Raw genomic sequence first — 16,344 nt, 5'->3', positions numbered from 1 at the left:
TCTCGACGCAAAGTGTGCGGTTTGCGTTGCAGAAGAACGTTCATCGTATTCCGAATGGTCGAATAAAAAATTCGATTTCTTTCGTTTAACGTTCCGTTTCTGTTTCGAATACGCGACCCTTCGTATATAATAGCGGATATATATTTAAGGGTTGACGATCGGAACACGGGACAGCAATTTTACGCGACGAACTTTCACCCCCTCCGTTTCGTCCGTGAGTTTGAAACAATAAAGTATCGATTAAGAATATAACAGAAGAACTAGGAGATCGTACCTAGAGGAAAAGTAATACGAGAGAAAGACAGTCGAAGGCGTGGGTCGAGGGAGGGAGGAAGAGAGCGGGAGAGAGGGAGTGAGAGATCAGAGGACTACGCCCAGAACTACGGCACCCCTTGAAAGTACTCCGACGTTTTCGCGCGATTCTACAGGATCTTTTGGATGAACTTTTCCGATAAAAGTTCGAAGAAAGAAGCAATATATTCGTCACTTCGAACGTATACACAATCTTGATGAGAAAAACCATTCTCGCTACGTTTTTAAGCACGAGTTCTACCAGAATCGATCGCTCGGAACAGCTTCGTTTTTGCTGAATGTTGAATTCAAATACGACGTACGCGCGTTTCCAACGGAATAAAAGCTCGACGCGAAAACAACTGTTCGAAGAGAGAAAATTGGAAACGAAAGTAACAACCGAACGATCGAACGTTCGATCATAGGTGCCGCTTTCCCGAACACGAGCAGCGTGTAAATATTAACGGTTAATTCCATCGACGACCATTGATAGGTAGACGAAGGGGTCGCGGTACGCGAAACAAACAGCCGCCCCTTCTTTTCGCGGCCGTTAATTCCTCTCTTTTTTAAGTCGGGACGGAGCAGGGGAAACTTACTTTGGTCCGAGCATAAAGTTCCGAAAGCTTTTAAGATTCGCGTTACAAAAGCGATCGCGCGCGCAACCATCGGTAGCAAGAAAACTCTGAAAGGGAGACCCTCGAAAGAGAACGAAGAATGCGATTATTTGTCTGTCAAACGGGAAAAGTTGTGTTTCAAAGTTCTTCCTCGTCGAAAGCCGAGAAGGGAGAGGGTGGAGAATGGGATGAGATCGGATGGGATGGTGTAGTGGCGGGGTAAGCGGGTGGGCGACGAGGGGAATGGAATAGAGAGAGTGAAAAAAGAAAAAGAGAAAAATTTAATTACACGCTTTTGCTTTCCTCGGAGAGGGGAAGCGCGTAACGACGACAACGCCCTTAAAATTATACACTCCGGTAAACTAATTAAATTAATTTACACGCACGTCCTAAACATCAATTCCCCTGTGACTGTCGCAAATATTTAACGCTGGCGGCGCGTTGTTTGTATAAACGAACCGTAACATCTCTGGCATTCATTAGTGAATAACAATCCGAGCGCAATTGCCGTCATCGTAGAAAGCGGCAGCAACGAATGCTCCCCAGCGAGTTGCAACACCGATCGGAATTCGGTTAACGAAGACACGGTGCACCGTAGGGTACACAGAAACTGAGTACTAATACGTTCCTTCCAGCGATCATGTTCGTTTCCAATAATAATCTACACCATCGCGACCCGTGGTCCGCTGGGTGCAGCGGTATTCCATCGGGTCGTCGATGTTGGCGAGGAAAGAATACATTCACAGAAAGTAGAGTGAGGCGAGGTGAAGCAAAACGAGGTGAAGCAAGACGAGATGAAGCAAGGCAAGGTAAGGCAAGGCAGGGTAAGGCAAAGCAAAGTAAGGTAGGGTAGGGTATGGCAAGGTAAATGGGAAGAGGGTAAAGTGGACTCACGTTGCTTTGCCGGCGGGTGGGCACATTGCCCGCGGGCGTCGATGAGAAGTAACGGTGAAGGACGAGCTACCGTATCCCAGGCGTCCTGTGTAGCGAGCACGAGGACTCGGTGCGCCGTGCCGATTTACCCGCAGCAGTCCCCAGTCCTCGTCGCGTGGACGTGGCGCACCCGCACATATCCCCCACGTAATCGACGTCGTCGCGGTCGTAGCGGCTGCCACCGTGACCGTCGTCGCGTCTAAGATAGTCGTGGTGGTGGTGGTCGTGAAAGGTCGCGGGTGAAAACCGGACACGCAACCGTCGCGGTCGTCGCCGTGGTCGTTGGCCAGCAGTCACAGCGAAGCCGATAGAGCGAGACGCGAGACGCGAGACGCGCGCGCGACCGGATATACCAGGCCCTCGTAGTCAGCCGAGAGTCGACCGCACTGCGGGTACGCGGCTATCGAAACGATGGACCGAGCGGCCGACCAACCAACCGGCCGGCCGGCAGTAGCGGCGGACGTAAACTCGTGACACGTTGAAAATAACGGTAGACGGCGCACCAACACACCAACACCCACCTGACGCGGAGCACTACCGGAAGATACGAATGATAACGATAATAGCGCCCGAAAAGAGATCCGGACGGCACAACAACAGCACACTGCTTTCGACGACGGGAGTAAAAACGACGAGAAGAACACGGAGAGCGAGCGACGGTTGCCTCCACGCTACCAGCCGTTCGATGACCCGAGACCGTACGAGCGAAAAACTGCGAGATCGCCGATCGCAACAACTACCGCCAGCAGCGTCGACGTAGCCACGATCTCAGACAAGCCGGTCGCTTTCATCTTCTCTTGTTCGTTTCTCGGTAGGCACGTCATCGTCGCCGACCTCGTTTTCTTCGGGCCAACTGCTAGTGCGATCGCGCTTGTCCTTGTACCGCTTGCGTTCTGTTTACTCTGTTTGCTCGTTTTCCTCAGTCCGCTCTGTTTGCTCTGGCTATTGCTCGTGCTCGTTGTCGCGCTGAACGTCGTGGTCCGCGTTCCCAAGATCAGTTCCGTCGTCCCGATCAGGCTCGAGCTCGTTCGCGACCCGGTCGTTGTTCCGTTCGACGCGTTCGTCATGGCTCTCCGACGGAAATCCAGCATCGCGATCCGACTCGCCGCGACCGGCGGGATCCTGCAGCGGCTCCTGGCAGCCGCCAGCTCGACGACTGCGGGCTCGTGCCGCCTCCTTCTCTGTCTCCTCGTTCGCCTCCTCCTTCTCCTCGTGTCCCTTCGACGCGAACTTCCACCTTAGGTTGCGATGCGAGAGCCGCGTACCCGGCAGGATCCACCGGACTCGCGGCAACGGGCGTCGCGACGAGAACCACGTAGACCGCGTCTACGGCCACCCTTCGCCTCGTCCTACGTCTCGCTCGCCGCCACCGTCGCGCTTCCTTTCCCTCCGGCGTATCTTCCAACCAGCCCGGACTCGGATTACTCGGTGAGGATGATGCGGCTGCACGCGCGGCAGCCCGCATAAGCGGCAGCCGCCTCTTCCACGAGGCTGTCAACGATCATTCACCGCTCGGAGCACCCACCACTACACCACTACTACCACCACCACCACCATCACTGTCGGCCACCGCCACCCTGAAGCCACGCTGACCTCCTACTAACTTTCGTCTCCTCGACACACCTTTCCTCTTCTACCTCCCTCTCCCTCACCCCTGGCTCTGCCACTGCCACTGCCTCTTCCTCTTCCTCTTCCTCTTCCTCTTCCTCTTCCTCTTCCTCTTCCTCTTCCACTTCCTCTCCTCCTCCCACTCCCTCTCTCGTCCAGCTTTTCTGTCCGTTTCTCTACAATATGTACATACATACGTGCACTGCTCACCGGTCTAGCCGACCAAACGAAACGCTGCTGCCGTTTCAGCCGCGCAGACCGTTTCGATCAGCCTCGGACACCGCTTCGTCTCTCTCATGACTGCGACGCATAGGTAGCACCGTGCGCTTTCCTACCTTCGGATGCGCTCACTTCCGACTCGTCACGGGCGCCGCGTATCACCGTTCTCTAGCAGCTTTCGCGCGAGCAGGTTACATCTGGGAAGAACGGCCGAACGGTCTGCGCGAGCCCGTTCTTTTCGTTCCTTCCGTTTCGGCTCGCGGACGCGGATGCTCGTAGTCGACGGTTCTCCGACCGTTTCCGTTCACGTTCCTCTTCCCGTTAACATTACCGTTCCCGTTCCTCGCCACCGTTTCGCCGAGTCGCTCGCGTGCCTGCTCGGACTGGGAGCGTGTCGCAACGACGTTAACCGCGCGTGTCGATCGGTCCAGTCTCACTCGGTCACTCGCTCACTCGTAGACGATGCGCGCGTTCTCTCGATCCTTGCACCGCTGCGGGATCTGCACCAGGGAGTCGTGTCAGTGCAGGCAGGCAGGCAGGCACTCCCAGGACGTGTCTTTCTCTCTCTCTCGCTCGCTCTCTCTCTTTCTCTCTCTCTCTCTCTCGCTCTCTCTTTCTTTCTCTCTTCCTCTCCCTCTCTCTCTCTCTCTCTCTCTCTCTGGCAATGTTCCGACCGAGCAACCCACCTTAGCACTGACGCTCTGCCCGTTCCAAGGGTGGAGGAGGAGAGGGGTGTTGTGGCGAGCCGTGTCTCTCCCTTTCTCGCTGGCTGGCTCGCTCGCGCGTTCACCCTCTGTCTTCTTCGCTGTCTCCCTCCGACCGTGCTCGATGCCTTTTCTCCGTCGCTCCTCCGCCACCGCCTCCCTCGCTATACTCTCTACGCTCGGAGACTCTCTCCGGTTAGAGCCCCACCGCACAAGCCACCCTGCGCCCCGGGAGCCAATACCAACCCATGTGGAAGCTCCGACGCGAGACGCTGGCGATGACTTGCGAAGTCGACCGAACGTAGCCGAGCCACCGCCACCGCCACTGCCACCCCTGCGCGTAACCACCACGCTCCTCTCTCTCTCTTGTGCCCCGGCGCAACCGCTCGCGCTCGCCCTCGCGCTCCCTGAACGCGTACATCGACGATCCCCCACTATTCAGGTGCCGCCCCTGAAAGCTCGCGAAGCCCGCAAAACACGACGCACGGCCATGTGGCAGCACCGACAGGACCGGCTACGAGGACCACCGACGACCCTCGAGCTCGCACGAATCCGAGCCAAGAGGACGCGTGACCATGTGGAAACCTCGAGGCGGCGACGCGCCGACAGGGTCGTAACGCTGCGATCTTTCTCTATCGGCGATCCATTTCCCACCACTCCCTCTCGCCGATCCGTCGATCGCTCATCGACGACCCCACGGTTTTCGAAATTTCCTTCGAAAGCCGAGCGTCTGTCTAATGATCTTCCTGAAATCTACCTCGATACTGAGCCAATCGACCCCTCATGGTAAAATGAGAATCGACCGGCGAACAAAGGATTCTAATCGCTGGCATTCGTGGCCAAAGCAATCGCCGGGATCTGTGAAAGGACAACGAAGGATTTGCCCCAAGGATTTTGCTCGGGCTGAGTTGGCCCACCTGAAACACGGCACTGTACACGATGCTCGCCGAGAATCGACGAGCCGCCCTATCTGTCGGTCCCTGTTCCGCGTGCGTGCGCGCGCTGTCCCTCCAGCCCACCCCTAGCCCGATCCACACCGTGCTCTCCGTTGTGTGTGTTCGGCATCTCGCCTACCCTCTATCCTTCCTCGTTTGCCGTTCCTCTCCGCGAGGTATCCCAGTCGATACTGACACAGACAGTACGAGATCGACTCGTCAGAGGGTGCTGAACGGAGTGCAGAAGCAACCAAGGGGATGAAGGAGGCGAAGCAAAGGGTGGCTGTGGCACAGCTGCGAAAAAAGAGAGCCGCCTGCCCTACGTTACACTCTCATTCGCCCCGTTTCTCTCTCCGTTGAAATTGCACAATAGAAATGACGCCTTATCCGATGCGGACGTATCGGACACTGCTCCCTCGGCATCCCCCCGAGCCTCGCAGCATCCCCCATGCCTTTCCGCGCTGTACTTTCCGCTTTTCTCGCGCCGTTCGTCGCTGACGAGCTCAAAATTGTTACGCTCGCCGGAACGCCGGGAGGATTTTTCGAGTTTTCCGCGTCGCCGAGGGGCAAAGACTTTAATGGGTGGGACCCGTGAATGGGTATCGTTATCGATGATGGTAACGGGACGCGTAATCGACCCTGAACACCGTCCGCGTTCCCGAACAAAACGAAACAAATCTCGATACAACGAGCGTGGCACCGATACGAGAAACGTTCGCGGGGACATCATTGCAAAAGTATTCACGTGTAATTCCCACGTGGACGCCGGGTCGAGGGTCGGCGTATTTACGCAGCGACTCCATCAGCCGGTATAATTCGACGCTCGGGGGATGGGAAAAGATATGGAAAAAATGTGACCCCGGTGATTCCGCAGCCTTGGAGCAACATGGATTTGCAGAGCTCTGCGAGCACGAGAACAAAATAATGAAACGCAGCCGCAACTTGCGCGGATCAACGGCTGTCGAGCCCATGAGGTCCGTCTTCCGCGGAAAAGGGAACACGTCGCTTTGAGTCGTAAAGCGTACGTTAAACTAAGAAGCAACATTATTAGCGTTCGCGGTATTAAAGCTCGAAATGAAAAAGATACGTATCGACGAGTCCCGTGGTAACTTGTTGAGCAAACGTCCAGAACGCGTCGGGAGACACGCTACGCGTATATTGACCGAGTTTCGTGTAAACTGGAGCTCCGGAGATCGCAGATTCGCGCGTCTACTTGTCGGACTGCGGAGACTTCGTTCTTTTACCGTTTTCTCGAACCCGATCGGTTCTCGAGGAATCGAACTCCCCGACAGTCCACGTCGATGCGAAGACAACCGTGTCCGATAATCGTGTCTCGCATCGAAACAGGAACGGTAAACATCGAACGAGACCACTATTTGGAGAAATATTTGGAGAGGTTTCTACCGGATACGGGGCAGATCCATACCACCGGTCAACGAGTGCACCGCGCGTGGTGATCGGTTCTCGATACACCTCAAAGTTCCGGGGAAATATTCGCGTAATCGTGGATCGCAACGGGTACCGGTTAATTGGAGCGAAACGGGTCAAATCGAGGAAAATATGTGACAAGCGCGTGCACGTAAATGCAGCCAGGTACGCGAGATAACCTCAGATATGCGATAGTCCGTTGCTCTCTGGCCTGATGGGGTATGTGTAAGGTATTTCCGGGTGCGCCCCGCTACCTCCGATCTACAGGGATTCTCCAAAATAAACGGGTATGCGTGAAGTTCTTGTTTCGAGGCGCAGACGCCGGAATTCCTCGGGCCTCGAGGGTTGCCGCGCTCTGCATTGCCTTTGGACAACGCGAACACGCCCTGCCCGAGCCTCCGGCCTGATACGTATACCGGCGAAAGTACAACGGAATTCGAAACTGTTCGCGTATTCGACAGGCATTCCCGCGTCCGCGCTCGCGTTTCGCGTTTCGCGTTTCACGTTTCGCGCCCGCGCCCCAGCTCGCGCGCGGAAAGCTCGACGATGAATATTACTGATGCATGTATCGCGATATCAATAATTCATGACCCGGTGAGACGATCGCTGACCGAATGCCATTTGCGTTCGCGACCCATAAATTGATTCGTTGTATTTGAAGGTGTCAGCCCATAATCCGTACGATCCCACTCTAATTACGTCGTTAATTTTATCCCCGTGATCCGGACACGAAGAATCTGTCCCCGCCAGAGAGTCTACTATGCATATACACCGGACGCGAAATTCAATTTTGCGGGGCAACGCCGGCCATCGATTCGCCGATTAATTAACGCGAACCGATTCGCGGCAGCCGTGGAATCATCCTAACGTTGTTCCCGAAAAATGGAGCTACCCGAGAATTATTCAGCGCAGTCCCACTACCGGATTATTTCCCAAAGGTGTTTTCGACGCGATGGAAGATGAACTGGATCCGAACGTCGACGTCTTGTCACGTGAATTTGCGACGACTCGCCTAAATGGAAATTTCAAGTTTGCCATGGACGCGAAATGGTAAACGATCAACGGTATTCTTCGACCGTCGATCAAAATCGAATCCGATTTAATTGATATGTGAAGTCAATTACACCTTGACTAGGACAAATGTTGTCAGTAATCGTAACGACGAATTAGGACGATGTTACCGTGACGAAGAATACGATACGTAACGTCAACGGACAATATTACGTGCTGTTTCGCCCGTAGCCCATTTCCACGAATAAATTCATTTTGAATATTGATTCCTCATTGCGGCTGTTGCGGTCCCAGTACAGAACTAGCGGATGATAGAGCCGCTACTGTTTTCGAGTTCGCCTCTCAGCGCGGGCCAGATGTATTTGTAACCGCTAACGAGCGCGCGAATGCGCTGTATCGGTCTCTCGTTCGGTTCGCAACGCGCGAGTCAGTAGTACACTCCCTGACATCTCAACACACCCCGTTTGTCGAATATCTATTAATTCGGGATCCGATGGCGACAGATCCTTGCCGTCATTGTGTTTAATGAAAAGACGTCGCAGCTAGAGGCGAATTGTGCGAGACAACGCTCAGAAGACCACCGTAGCGAGTCCCGCCGCAAGGAAATTGCAGGAAACACGATTTTCCGTGAATCGCGTATGTACTAGACCTAAATATTATCTTAACACGTTCGTAGTCATACGTCATTTGAAATTCTTAACTGAACGCCGCTAACATAGTCCTACGACACTTTACAATCTCCTAATGTTACATCAAAATCTGTAGCTAACTATTCGTAACATTCTATTTATATTAACACTCATTTGAATAGATGCCACAGATTCTTGCGATATTCAGCTACAGACTTCGAAAAGTTCTCTCGAATATGTTGACTGGACTCTCAGCGAGGCCTTCGAGGAGAAAGAAAGTAAAATAATAATTCCGCATATATACGTACAGGAAGAATAACGGAAAGCAGAATACCTAAATATCTTTGTTGGATTTAAAGGAATGAAATATGTGTACAGCAGAATTAGAATGGTTTCGAAGGACGTACACCGCCATCGTAATATTTTTTTCGGTACTTTCATTTAAAATGAAAATTACAGATATGTTACTGATATTTGCAGAGATCCAATATTATTTTTTTCGATGCAATTCTTTAAGTATTTTCAAGGTTACCAACGTTTTTTTCATGGAATTGCATATTCCTTTCCCTTGTATATTGTTGCGAGCCTTTAAACGAGTTCAACCATGCAACGCGATATGATTTACAAATGAAATAAATAAAATTCAACGTGTAAGGTTCGTTTGCTTCTTTTCTTTTACGCCAAATATTCAAAATTATTCTAATTAATATATATCTTATATTCAATTCATATTCAACGTTGAACGTTCTTTCAGCGCATCGCAAAACGGCACCGCTGTCGAATTTAAGAAGCGGCCGGTTACCTCGTTTCGCGTAGTTGCTTAACGTTATTCCCGACGCGACGACACGGGACTCCCCGATTCCCCCGTCCCTCTGTAATGATGTTTCCTCGAGCTCGAATTCCCTCTTTTTTCCGACCCGTCTCCGCCTTTGTCTTTTATCCATCTCCTCGACCTCGTGGGACCGAACATCTTGCTTTAACGTTACTGGAAGATCAGGACTCGAGCGAATGTTGTCGGTGTGACAGACGGCCCGAGACAACTCTCGTGGGAGTCGGAGCGGATAGAGAGGAGAACCCTTCAGCTGCCGACGAAGTTAACTTCCGAGGGAGCGAGAAGGGAATACGCGAAGCGCAGCCCGTTTCGGGAAAGATCGGTTCACGAGCGAGTCATTTCTCTTGTTCATGGATCGTGCATGGATGGATGGTTGCAACGGAGACCCTCGAAAGTGGAAAGGGACAATGCTTTTCAATAAACGAACCCATCAGATCTGCCCTCGTCCGTGCGGCCCTTACTCCGAATTCCCTGTTACACGAAGGAGCAACGTGCCGCGTCAGTTTCCTCGATTCAACGGTAAAAGTAGAGTTCATTACCGTGAGAAGCAGCAGAATACAACACGTACAACACTAAACCTCGATTAGCTTCTTCTTCAATGAGATACATCTTGTGACCGCTATCTCCGAACGCGATTGCAAGATTTAAAACTGTAACCGTTGAAACCCTTCGTGTTTTTGGTATTGCGGTATCGAGTTGAGCTTTTACCTGAATTGTCAAATAATTATTACACGACGCAAGCTTCTGTAAAATTATTGGATGGGAATAAAATAAATAATGTCCCTCGCAGGCTGCTGCGAATGCACGTATGTGTACGTATCTCGTACTTCTTCGAAATCGTCCCGAATAAGAATAGCGGGGAACTGCTCCATCACTGTTAGAGGAACGTCGCAAATTGCGACGGTGCCTGAGAAAGTCCGCAACGGCAACGCGAGTGGAAATTACAGGAACAAACGTCGTTTCTTGAGCAACGCGGCTAACAATTCGAGCAGCGGAGCCGGCAACTGGTTCAAACTAACTTTCTGGGGGGGAGGCAGAGAATTAAAAGTGTTATCGCAACGTTAACGCGGTCTACTGGGTGTAGAATGATCAGCCGTGCATGAGGCGGGACGACGGTGCACCATCTGAGCGACGTTCGCACGTGTATACCGGGTGTCACCGAACGAAATCGCTATAATTTACGGATCTAAACGCTCGTTAGAACTCCAACGCGTACCTTGACTACCATATCTGAGTTTAGATAACGGCTAGGAGGAAGAGAGAAAGTAACGTGGCAGAACGCAATGGCAAAAAAGCAAGGACAAGAGAGAAAAGAGAACGGCTGGGGAACGTTTCGTAGCGGTCAACCGTTCGCGCAGAGACGGGCAAACCTAACAACAAACTATAATGGAATTTCAGCTTATCTCATGGTCCTGAGAGTTTTCCCGTGCAACTGAGCGAGAGAACGGTCAACGGATCTAGAGATAGTATACTGCTCGATACGTGAGGCCACATTAATTACCGCTTCGTCCCGAAAACCAACAAGTTTTCCTTTGACCATCCCTTTCCCCTAAACTAGTTTGAACTACCCTCTTTCCACGATGGAGGGAGGATCCACCGATTTTCCCTTACATTTTGGTAACCGATGCATCCGTTTCCGTTTCATTCCCGAAAATTTCGAACGAAACTTCACGATCGCGCAGACTTCGGTAAACCAGACTTCGGCAGCAGACGTATGAACCTCAATGTATTTAGAGTTCGCCTGAAAACTCAATCTCAAACGAGAGCCGAACGACAGAGCGAATTCGCAACTGTGTCTACTGAAACGTATTACCGCCGTCGCTGCGTCCACGTTTCCTGAGCTAAGCGACACTGGTAAAATCATAAATTTCGGCATGGTTTACTGGGCCAGGATCTTGGCGTTACCACTTCGAATAGCGATGCAAGGGTTTCGGAGCGGGGGGATGGGGAAAAGAGGAAGAGGGGCGCAAAGAAGAGAGCCGCAGCGCATTTCAATGCACCCCGGTGCAGAACATATTCGTAGACACAAGCAGATGCAGCCAGTGCACGTGCAACTCGGCGCGCTTGTCTCTGTGAGCTTACACGATAGGAACGCGAGCCGCGCAACTACGCGGCCGTACACACACGCGGACGCACACCCCTTCCAGGGAGAAGCTACTATTCCGCGCTGGAAAGTGCCACTGCGGCCTTCCTCCCGCAGGCGCTTCGTGACGAAGAAACCCGGAAAAACAGTGTCACGTTTATCATCGGGATCCGCGAGCGCAACCGGATAAACCTACCGGGAGATATAAGCGCGAGAAAACGACCGACATGCAAGGATAAAGTGGCTCTCTAATGTACCAAGCCCAGACCCATAACATCTCGTTTCCGTCACCTCTGTCAAAGATGCTGCGGCTACAGGACGTTGCCGTCTCGTCCGCCATAGCATTTGCCTTCGACCTATGTATCCGTATGGTCGAGGAATTTACCTCAGAATCTTTTCAAACGAGGAGAAAGGTAATATTTGCGAACCCATGGTAATTCAGTGTCCGCGTTAACACTGAGAAAGAAGGAAGTGCTTAATGACAAACTACATATAAAACGCATTAGCGTGCACGTGCACTTCTACGGAGAGAAGAGGGCAGTTACCTCAGTCTCCGACGCACGAAAGTTATTCCCTGGCGCGCTCAGTAGTGCTTCGCAACGGGGAAACCCAGAAAAATAATCCCGTTTATCAACACGCGTACCGTCCGAGAGAAGCGTTCCGGTAGAAAATTATCGCGAGACGTAACTTTCGATGACCAGTCGAACTGGCCAGCTTGTTATAAATCGCACGCGGATCGATCAATTTCAAAGAACGGGAATAGCGCTGGATATGCGCCATTAAAGTGTCCGCAATATTCCTTAAATATCTCGGATAGAATTATCGTTGAACAGAAATGGATTTTAAATCGTATCGGTTCGCAGGGAGGTCGAATCGAGTGAATCGATTCGTGCATAAAATCGATCGCTTCGACGTTTCATCAGGATTATTCGCCGTTTGACCCAGCGCACGGCAGTTGGAAACACTCGACGAGGGGGTAGAAATATTTGAGCCGGGACCGGGTCGAAGAAGAGCCCGTTCAAAAGGGCGTAGGAGCCGCGAGGAGGCGGAGAGCCCGTGCAAAACCGTCTTTTTCTACTGTCGAGTGCAACGAACAGGGCCTGCGCCATGATCGGACGCTCGTAGTGCGCAGCCACGCTCGGCCAGTCCAGTGCATGCGCAATGGTATATTGATCCCGGTAAATCTGAGATACACGTAACATCATCCAGTGGTCCATTGGCTGTACACAATGTCATTTCTGTTCACGGTTTTTCCGGCATCCCGCGAACGAAACGAAACGGAGGAGCGCCAGTAATGCGAGACAACGCATCGATTGCTCGCTACGTACCCGATCGGCCTGCGTACCGCGGAGATGAAGATTCGAAAGGACCGCGTTAGAATATGATACTCTCGGGAGGACGCAGGATCGAATCTGCTGGGAAGCGTCGTGCTTCGGGGGAACCTCAAGAGAATCGAATCTCAAGTAGGTAACTTTGAATTTTTGTCGTTACCTACGACGGATCATCGATCTTAGTGAATCGATCGAGCGGGTTCAAACGAACGAACGTCTGCTCGAGCATCCTCCGTCCCGTAAAGAAATTAACATTTGAAATTTTCAGGTAAAGTAAAGCGAGACACTTTCATCGACTACTGTCGACAACTTGTCTTCTACAGCCGAGCATGGAATAACACGGAGCGCTACGTTCGCAGCCGGTACGTTCTCGCGTAACGCCGAGAAACGCAAACGATCACGTCGGAACGCTTCAGCTTTCATCCTCAAGAAAACTCCTGAAACAACTACGAGAAGCACAAAGACACGATACGTTAAACTGCTTTCGTCGAATCGTGTCGTGAATGAAAATTGTTTGTAGAAAGTCATGTTTATCGACGATCGAAAACTCGACGAGGATGCCTCGTGCAACATCGATAATGAGAAAATTGAACCGTGACTCGTTTCAATCTAAGATTGACACGCGCAACAGGTTTGTCATTTCGGGAGTAGCGACAACTCGCAGGGCTTGATTAACCTATCGGTGTCACGCTGAAAGCCGGCACGCTACACCTTCCCCATTATTCAATGCACTTGATACTCTGAACATTTCGATCGATTACAATGTCCTTTGAACTTACGCAACGAACAGGAACCTGGCCGAATACACCTGAAGATCTAGACGCGCACGTTTCATGAAGATGCTATTGCGAACGTTCATTTTGATCCTCTTGGCGAGGATATGCTATGGCAACCCCGACGCGAAGAGACTGTACGACGACTTGCTGTCCAATTACAATCGACTAATTCGGCCCGTCCCCAACAACACAGACACCGTAGTCGTTAAACTCGGACTACGTCTTTCCCAGCTTATAGATCTCGTATGTAGCTCGCATGTTAACACATAAATCAAATCATTCATCTAACGATTTCATTACGAAATTAACGAAAGTCAAGTTCAACGGTTTCAGAACTTGAAAGATCAGATCCTCACGACGAACGTTTGGCTGGAACACGTAAGTAGACTTGAGTAAATTACTGCCGGCTGTCAGTTGCAAATGAGAAACACGCGTTCGATTTAACTAATTTGCCTTAGGAATGGCAAGATCACAAGTTTCAATGGGATCCTGCGGAATACGGAGGTGTCACTGAACTCTACGTCCCCAGCGAGCACATATGGCTTCCCGACATTGTTCTTTACAACAAGTAGGAACGATCGAAGTCTGACTTGAGAAACAAAGCTGCCCTGCTGCTGACTGTTAAACATAATAAATGAAATGAATTTTCAGTGCCGACGGGGAGTACGGAGTCACCACAATGACGAAGGCCATTTTACATTACACCGGAAAAGTGCTGTGGACACCACCAGCGATTTTCAAATCGTCTTGCGAAATAGACGTTCGGTATTTCCCGTTCGATCAACAAACTTGCTTCATGAAATTCGGTTCGTGGACGTACGATGGATTCCAGGTACATTGAACATTCGAATTTTCAGCCGAGAAGCTAACTAGAGTTGCCGCCATTTCTCATAATCCCCGTGCATCCTCCTTAGATCGATCTTAAGCATATTAATCAGAACAAGGGGAACAAAGTCGAGGTTGGCATCGACCTCCGGGAATATTACCCCAGTGTTGAATGGGACATATTAGGTGTCCCAGCGGAACGGCACGAGAAATACTATCCCTGCTGTCATGAACCTTACCCTGACATTTTCTTCAACATCACGTTACGACGGAAAACACTGTTCTACACTGTGAACCTGATCGTGCCGTGCGTGAGCATCTCCTACTTGTCGGTGCTGGCTTTCTACCTACCCGCTGACTCGGGAGAGAAGATCGCCCTTTGCATTAACATCCTGCTGTCGCAGACCATGTTTTTCCTCCTGATATCCGAGATCATACCATCTACATCGTTAGCTCTACCACTACTGGGCAAATACCTGCTTTTCACGATGATTCTAGTGGGCCTATCGGTAGTGATAACGATCATCATATTGAACGTTCACTACCGCAAGCCCAGCACCCACAAAATGGCACCGTGGGTTCGAAAAATTTTCATCAGAAGATTACCAAAATTATTACTGATGCGAGTGCCGGATGATCTGCTGAACGATCTCGCCGCGCACAAGATACACGGGAGAGGTAGATCGGGGACGAAGAGTAAGTTCACTGCAGCCGTTGCGGCCGCCATGCAATCGTCCTCGATAGTGTCCTCTCCAGACTCCGCTCGACATCAACGAATAGGTGGTACGCGTTCACGATAGAAATAATGTTGATTAGCATCGCCGAGTGAATTAATCAAGAAACTATTTCTATTTTTGGTTTAGGATGCAACGGTTTGCACACGACGACCGCGCATAATAGATTCTTGGGAGGCATAGGTGGATATAATGGACTTCCTACAGTGATGTCCGGTTTAGACGAATCACTGAGCGACGTGACACCGAAGAAGAAATATCCGTTCGAGCTCGAGAAGGCTTTACACAACGTGATGTTCATTCAGCATCACATACAACGGCAAGACGAATTTAACGCGGTAAGCAACTTGCGTCGAATTGAACAATTCATTTTTTCCATTGTCATCTAGGTATTCGTGCGTATAATAATTTGTTATGATTAAAGTAAAGAAAACGGATGTTCCTTGTTTGAAATTATCGTGATTCTTCGTCACTATAGGAGGATCAAGACTGGGGTTTTGTCGCGATGGTTCTCGATCGACTATTCCTTTGGATCTTCACGATAGCTTCGTTCGTCGGCACGTTTACCATCCTCTGCGAAGCTCCAGCGCTGTACGACGACACCAAACCAATCGATATGGAGTACTCGTCCGTGGCCCAACAACAATTTCTTCCGCGTGGCGATTTGTTGGAAACACTCGCGTAGAATCGACTGCGCGGTGCCATTGGAAAACGCGAATGTCCGCGTATCGAATCCACATCTTATTTCCTTATTGCCGCTGCATTTCTCTTCATAGACTTCACGTTAGTCTCTGTAGGACGAAAGATAGTTCCTGCAGCTCCTGAAAGTGGTTTCTCTTCGTCCCTTTTTCACATGTTCCTCACACGATCCTCGATAGCATATTGTGTTGAGGAATATTTCATTTATACGAATACTAATCACTATAATATGCGCGCACGTTGAACAAGTGCTCTTGAATCACAGTAAATTCGTTATCGTACAGTTAATAGAAAGATTGCAATATCAACTATTTGTAGGGATTTTTGTAAACATCAGTTACATAGAAACTGATTCCGAACGGAATATAACTAAGTATGAATCAAAGTCTAGCCGCGTATAGCGCAACTCGTCTTCTGCTCGAGTCTAATAACTTCTCGAACTACGCTCGAGAATATCGTTACGTAGCGTATGTATGGAACTTTTACAAGTATTAAAATATAAATCATCGTTTTTCATTTACGATACAAGTATGTATATACTCGAATCTGTTCGACATCTTGTACACTTATAAAAATAAAATACAAATAAAACTGTTACAATGTAATACGTTTCTGTTCGTGTTTATATATAACGTAATGGTTTTACGCACACTCGACCGCTTGCGGATCGTATGAATTTCATCTTTCGGCTT

The 16,344-nt window shown here is 50.4% G+C and overlaps 2 protein-coding genes across 5 annotated transcripts in view; one reads left to right on the top strand and one right to left on the bottom strand.

Moving 5' to 3' along the window:
* nAChRalpha1 (nicotinic acetylcholine receptor alpha1) overlaps positions 1 to 4,632 on the bottom strand; it is a 104,225-nt gene extending 99,593 nt beyond the window's left edge. Inside the window, exons 1-2 of one of the 2 annotated variants that reach the window (XM_076366389.1) lie at positions 4,352 to 4,632; positions 1,800 to 4,165 (exon numbers count right to left, since the gene is read on the bottom strand). The gene's annotated coding sequence lies outside the window, so the exon portion shown is untranslated. Of the gene's footprint in view, positions 1 to 1,799 lie in introns of both variants that reach the window. The other variant, XM_031990825.2, reaches the window with a different exon arrangement.
* Positions 4,633 to 11,734: 7,102 nt separating this feature from the next.
* Positions 11,735 to 16,248, top strand: nAChRalpha2 (nicotinic acetylcholine receptor alpha2). 3 transcript variants are annotated; one of them, XM_031990625.2, is made up of 9 exons: positions 11,735 to 12,073; positions 12,151 to 12,750; positions 12,887 to 13,637; positions 13,728 to 13,772; positions 13,853 to 13,962; positions 14,046 to 14,226; positions 14,309 to 15,002; positions 15,083 to 15,291; positions 15,432 to 16,248. In XM_031990625.2, the coding sequence occupies exons 3-9, from the start codon at positions 13,452 to 13,454 to the stop codon at positions 15,636 to 15,638; spliced, it is 1,632 nt and encodes a 543-aa protein (XP_031846485.1). In that variant the 5' UTR covers positions 11,735 to 12,073; positions 12,151 to 12,750; positions 12,887 to 13,451; the 3' UTR covers positions 15,639 to 16,248. The 3 variants fall into 3 exon arrangements, with proteins under 3 accessions (XP_031846485.1, XP_031846514.1, XP_031846503.1); XM_031990654.2 differs by having other exon boundaries at positions 11,735 to 12,750; positions 12,887 to 12,980; positions 13,409 to 13,637; XM_031990643.2 differs by having other exon boundaries at positions 11,735 to 12,750; positions 12,887 to 13,249; positions 13,409 to 13,637.
* The last annotated feature ends 96 nt before the right edge of the window (positions 16,249 to 16,344 follow it).

The sequence above is a fragment of the Nomia melanderi genome, chromosome 3 (assembly GCF_051020985.1).
Source record: "Nomia melanderi isolate GNS246 chromosome 3, iyNomMela1, whole genome shotgun sequence".
NCBI lineage: Eukaryota > Metazoa > Arthropoda > Insecta > Hymenoptera > Halictidae > Nomia > Nomia melanderi.
This window is presented reverse-complemented; position numbering and strand designations above follow the sequence as displayed.

Excerpts from the sequence above, each read along its gene's own strand:
- nAChRalpha2 (XM_031990625.2), top strand. The coding sequence starts at position 13,452 with ATGAAGATGCTATTGCGAACGTTCATTTTGATCCTCTTGGCGAGGATA. Across the intron at positions 13,773-13,852 it reads CGAACGTTTGGCTGGAACAC|GAATGGCAAGATCACAAGTT; the intron begins GTAAGTAGACTT and ends AATTTGCCTTAG. Across the intron at positions 14,227-14,308 it reads GGACGTACGATGGATTCCAG|ATCGATCTTAAGCATATTAA; the intron begins GTACATTGAACA and ends CATCCTCCTTAG.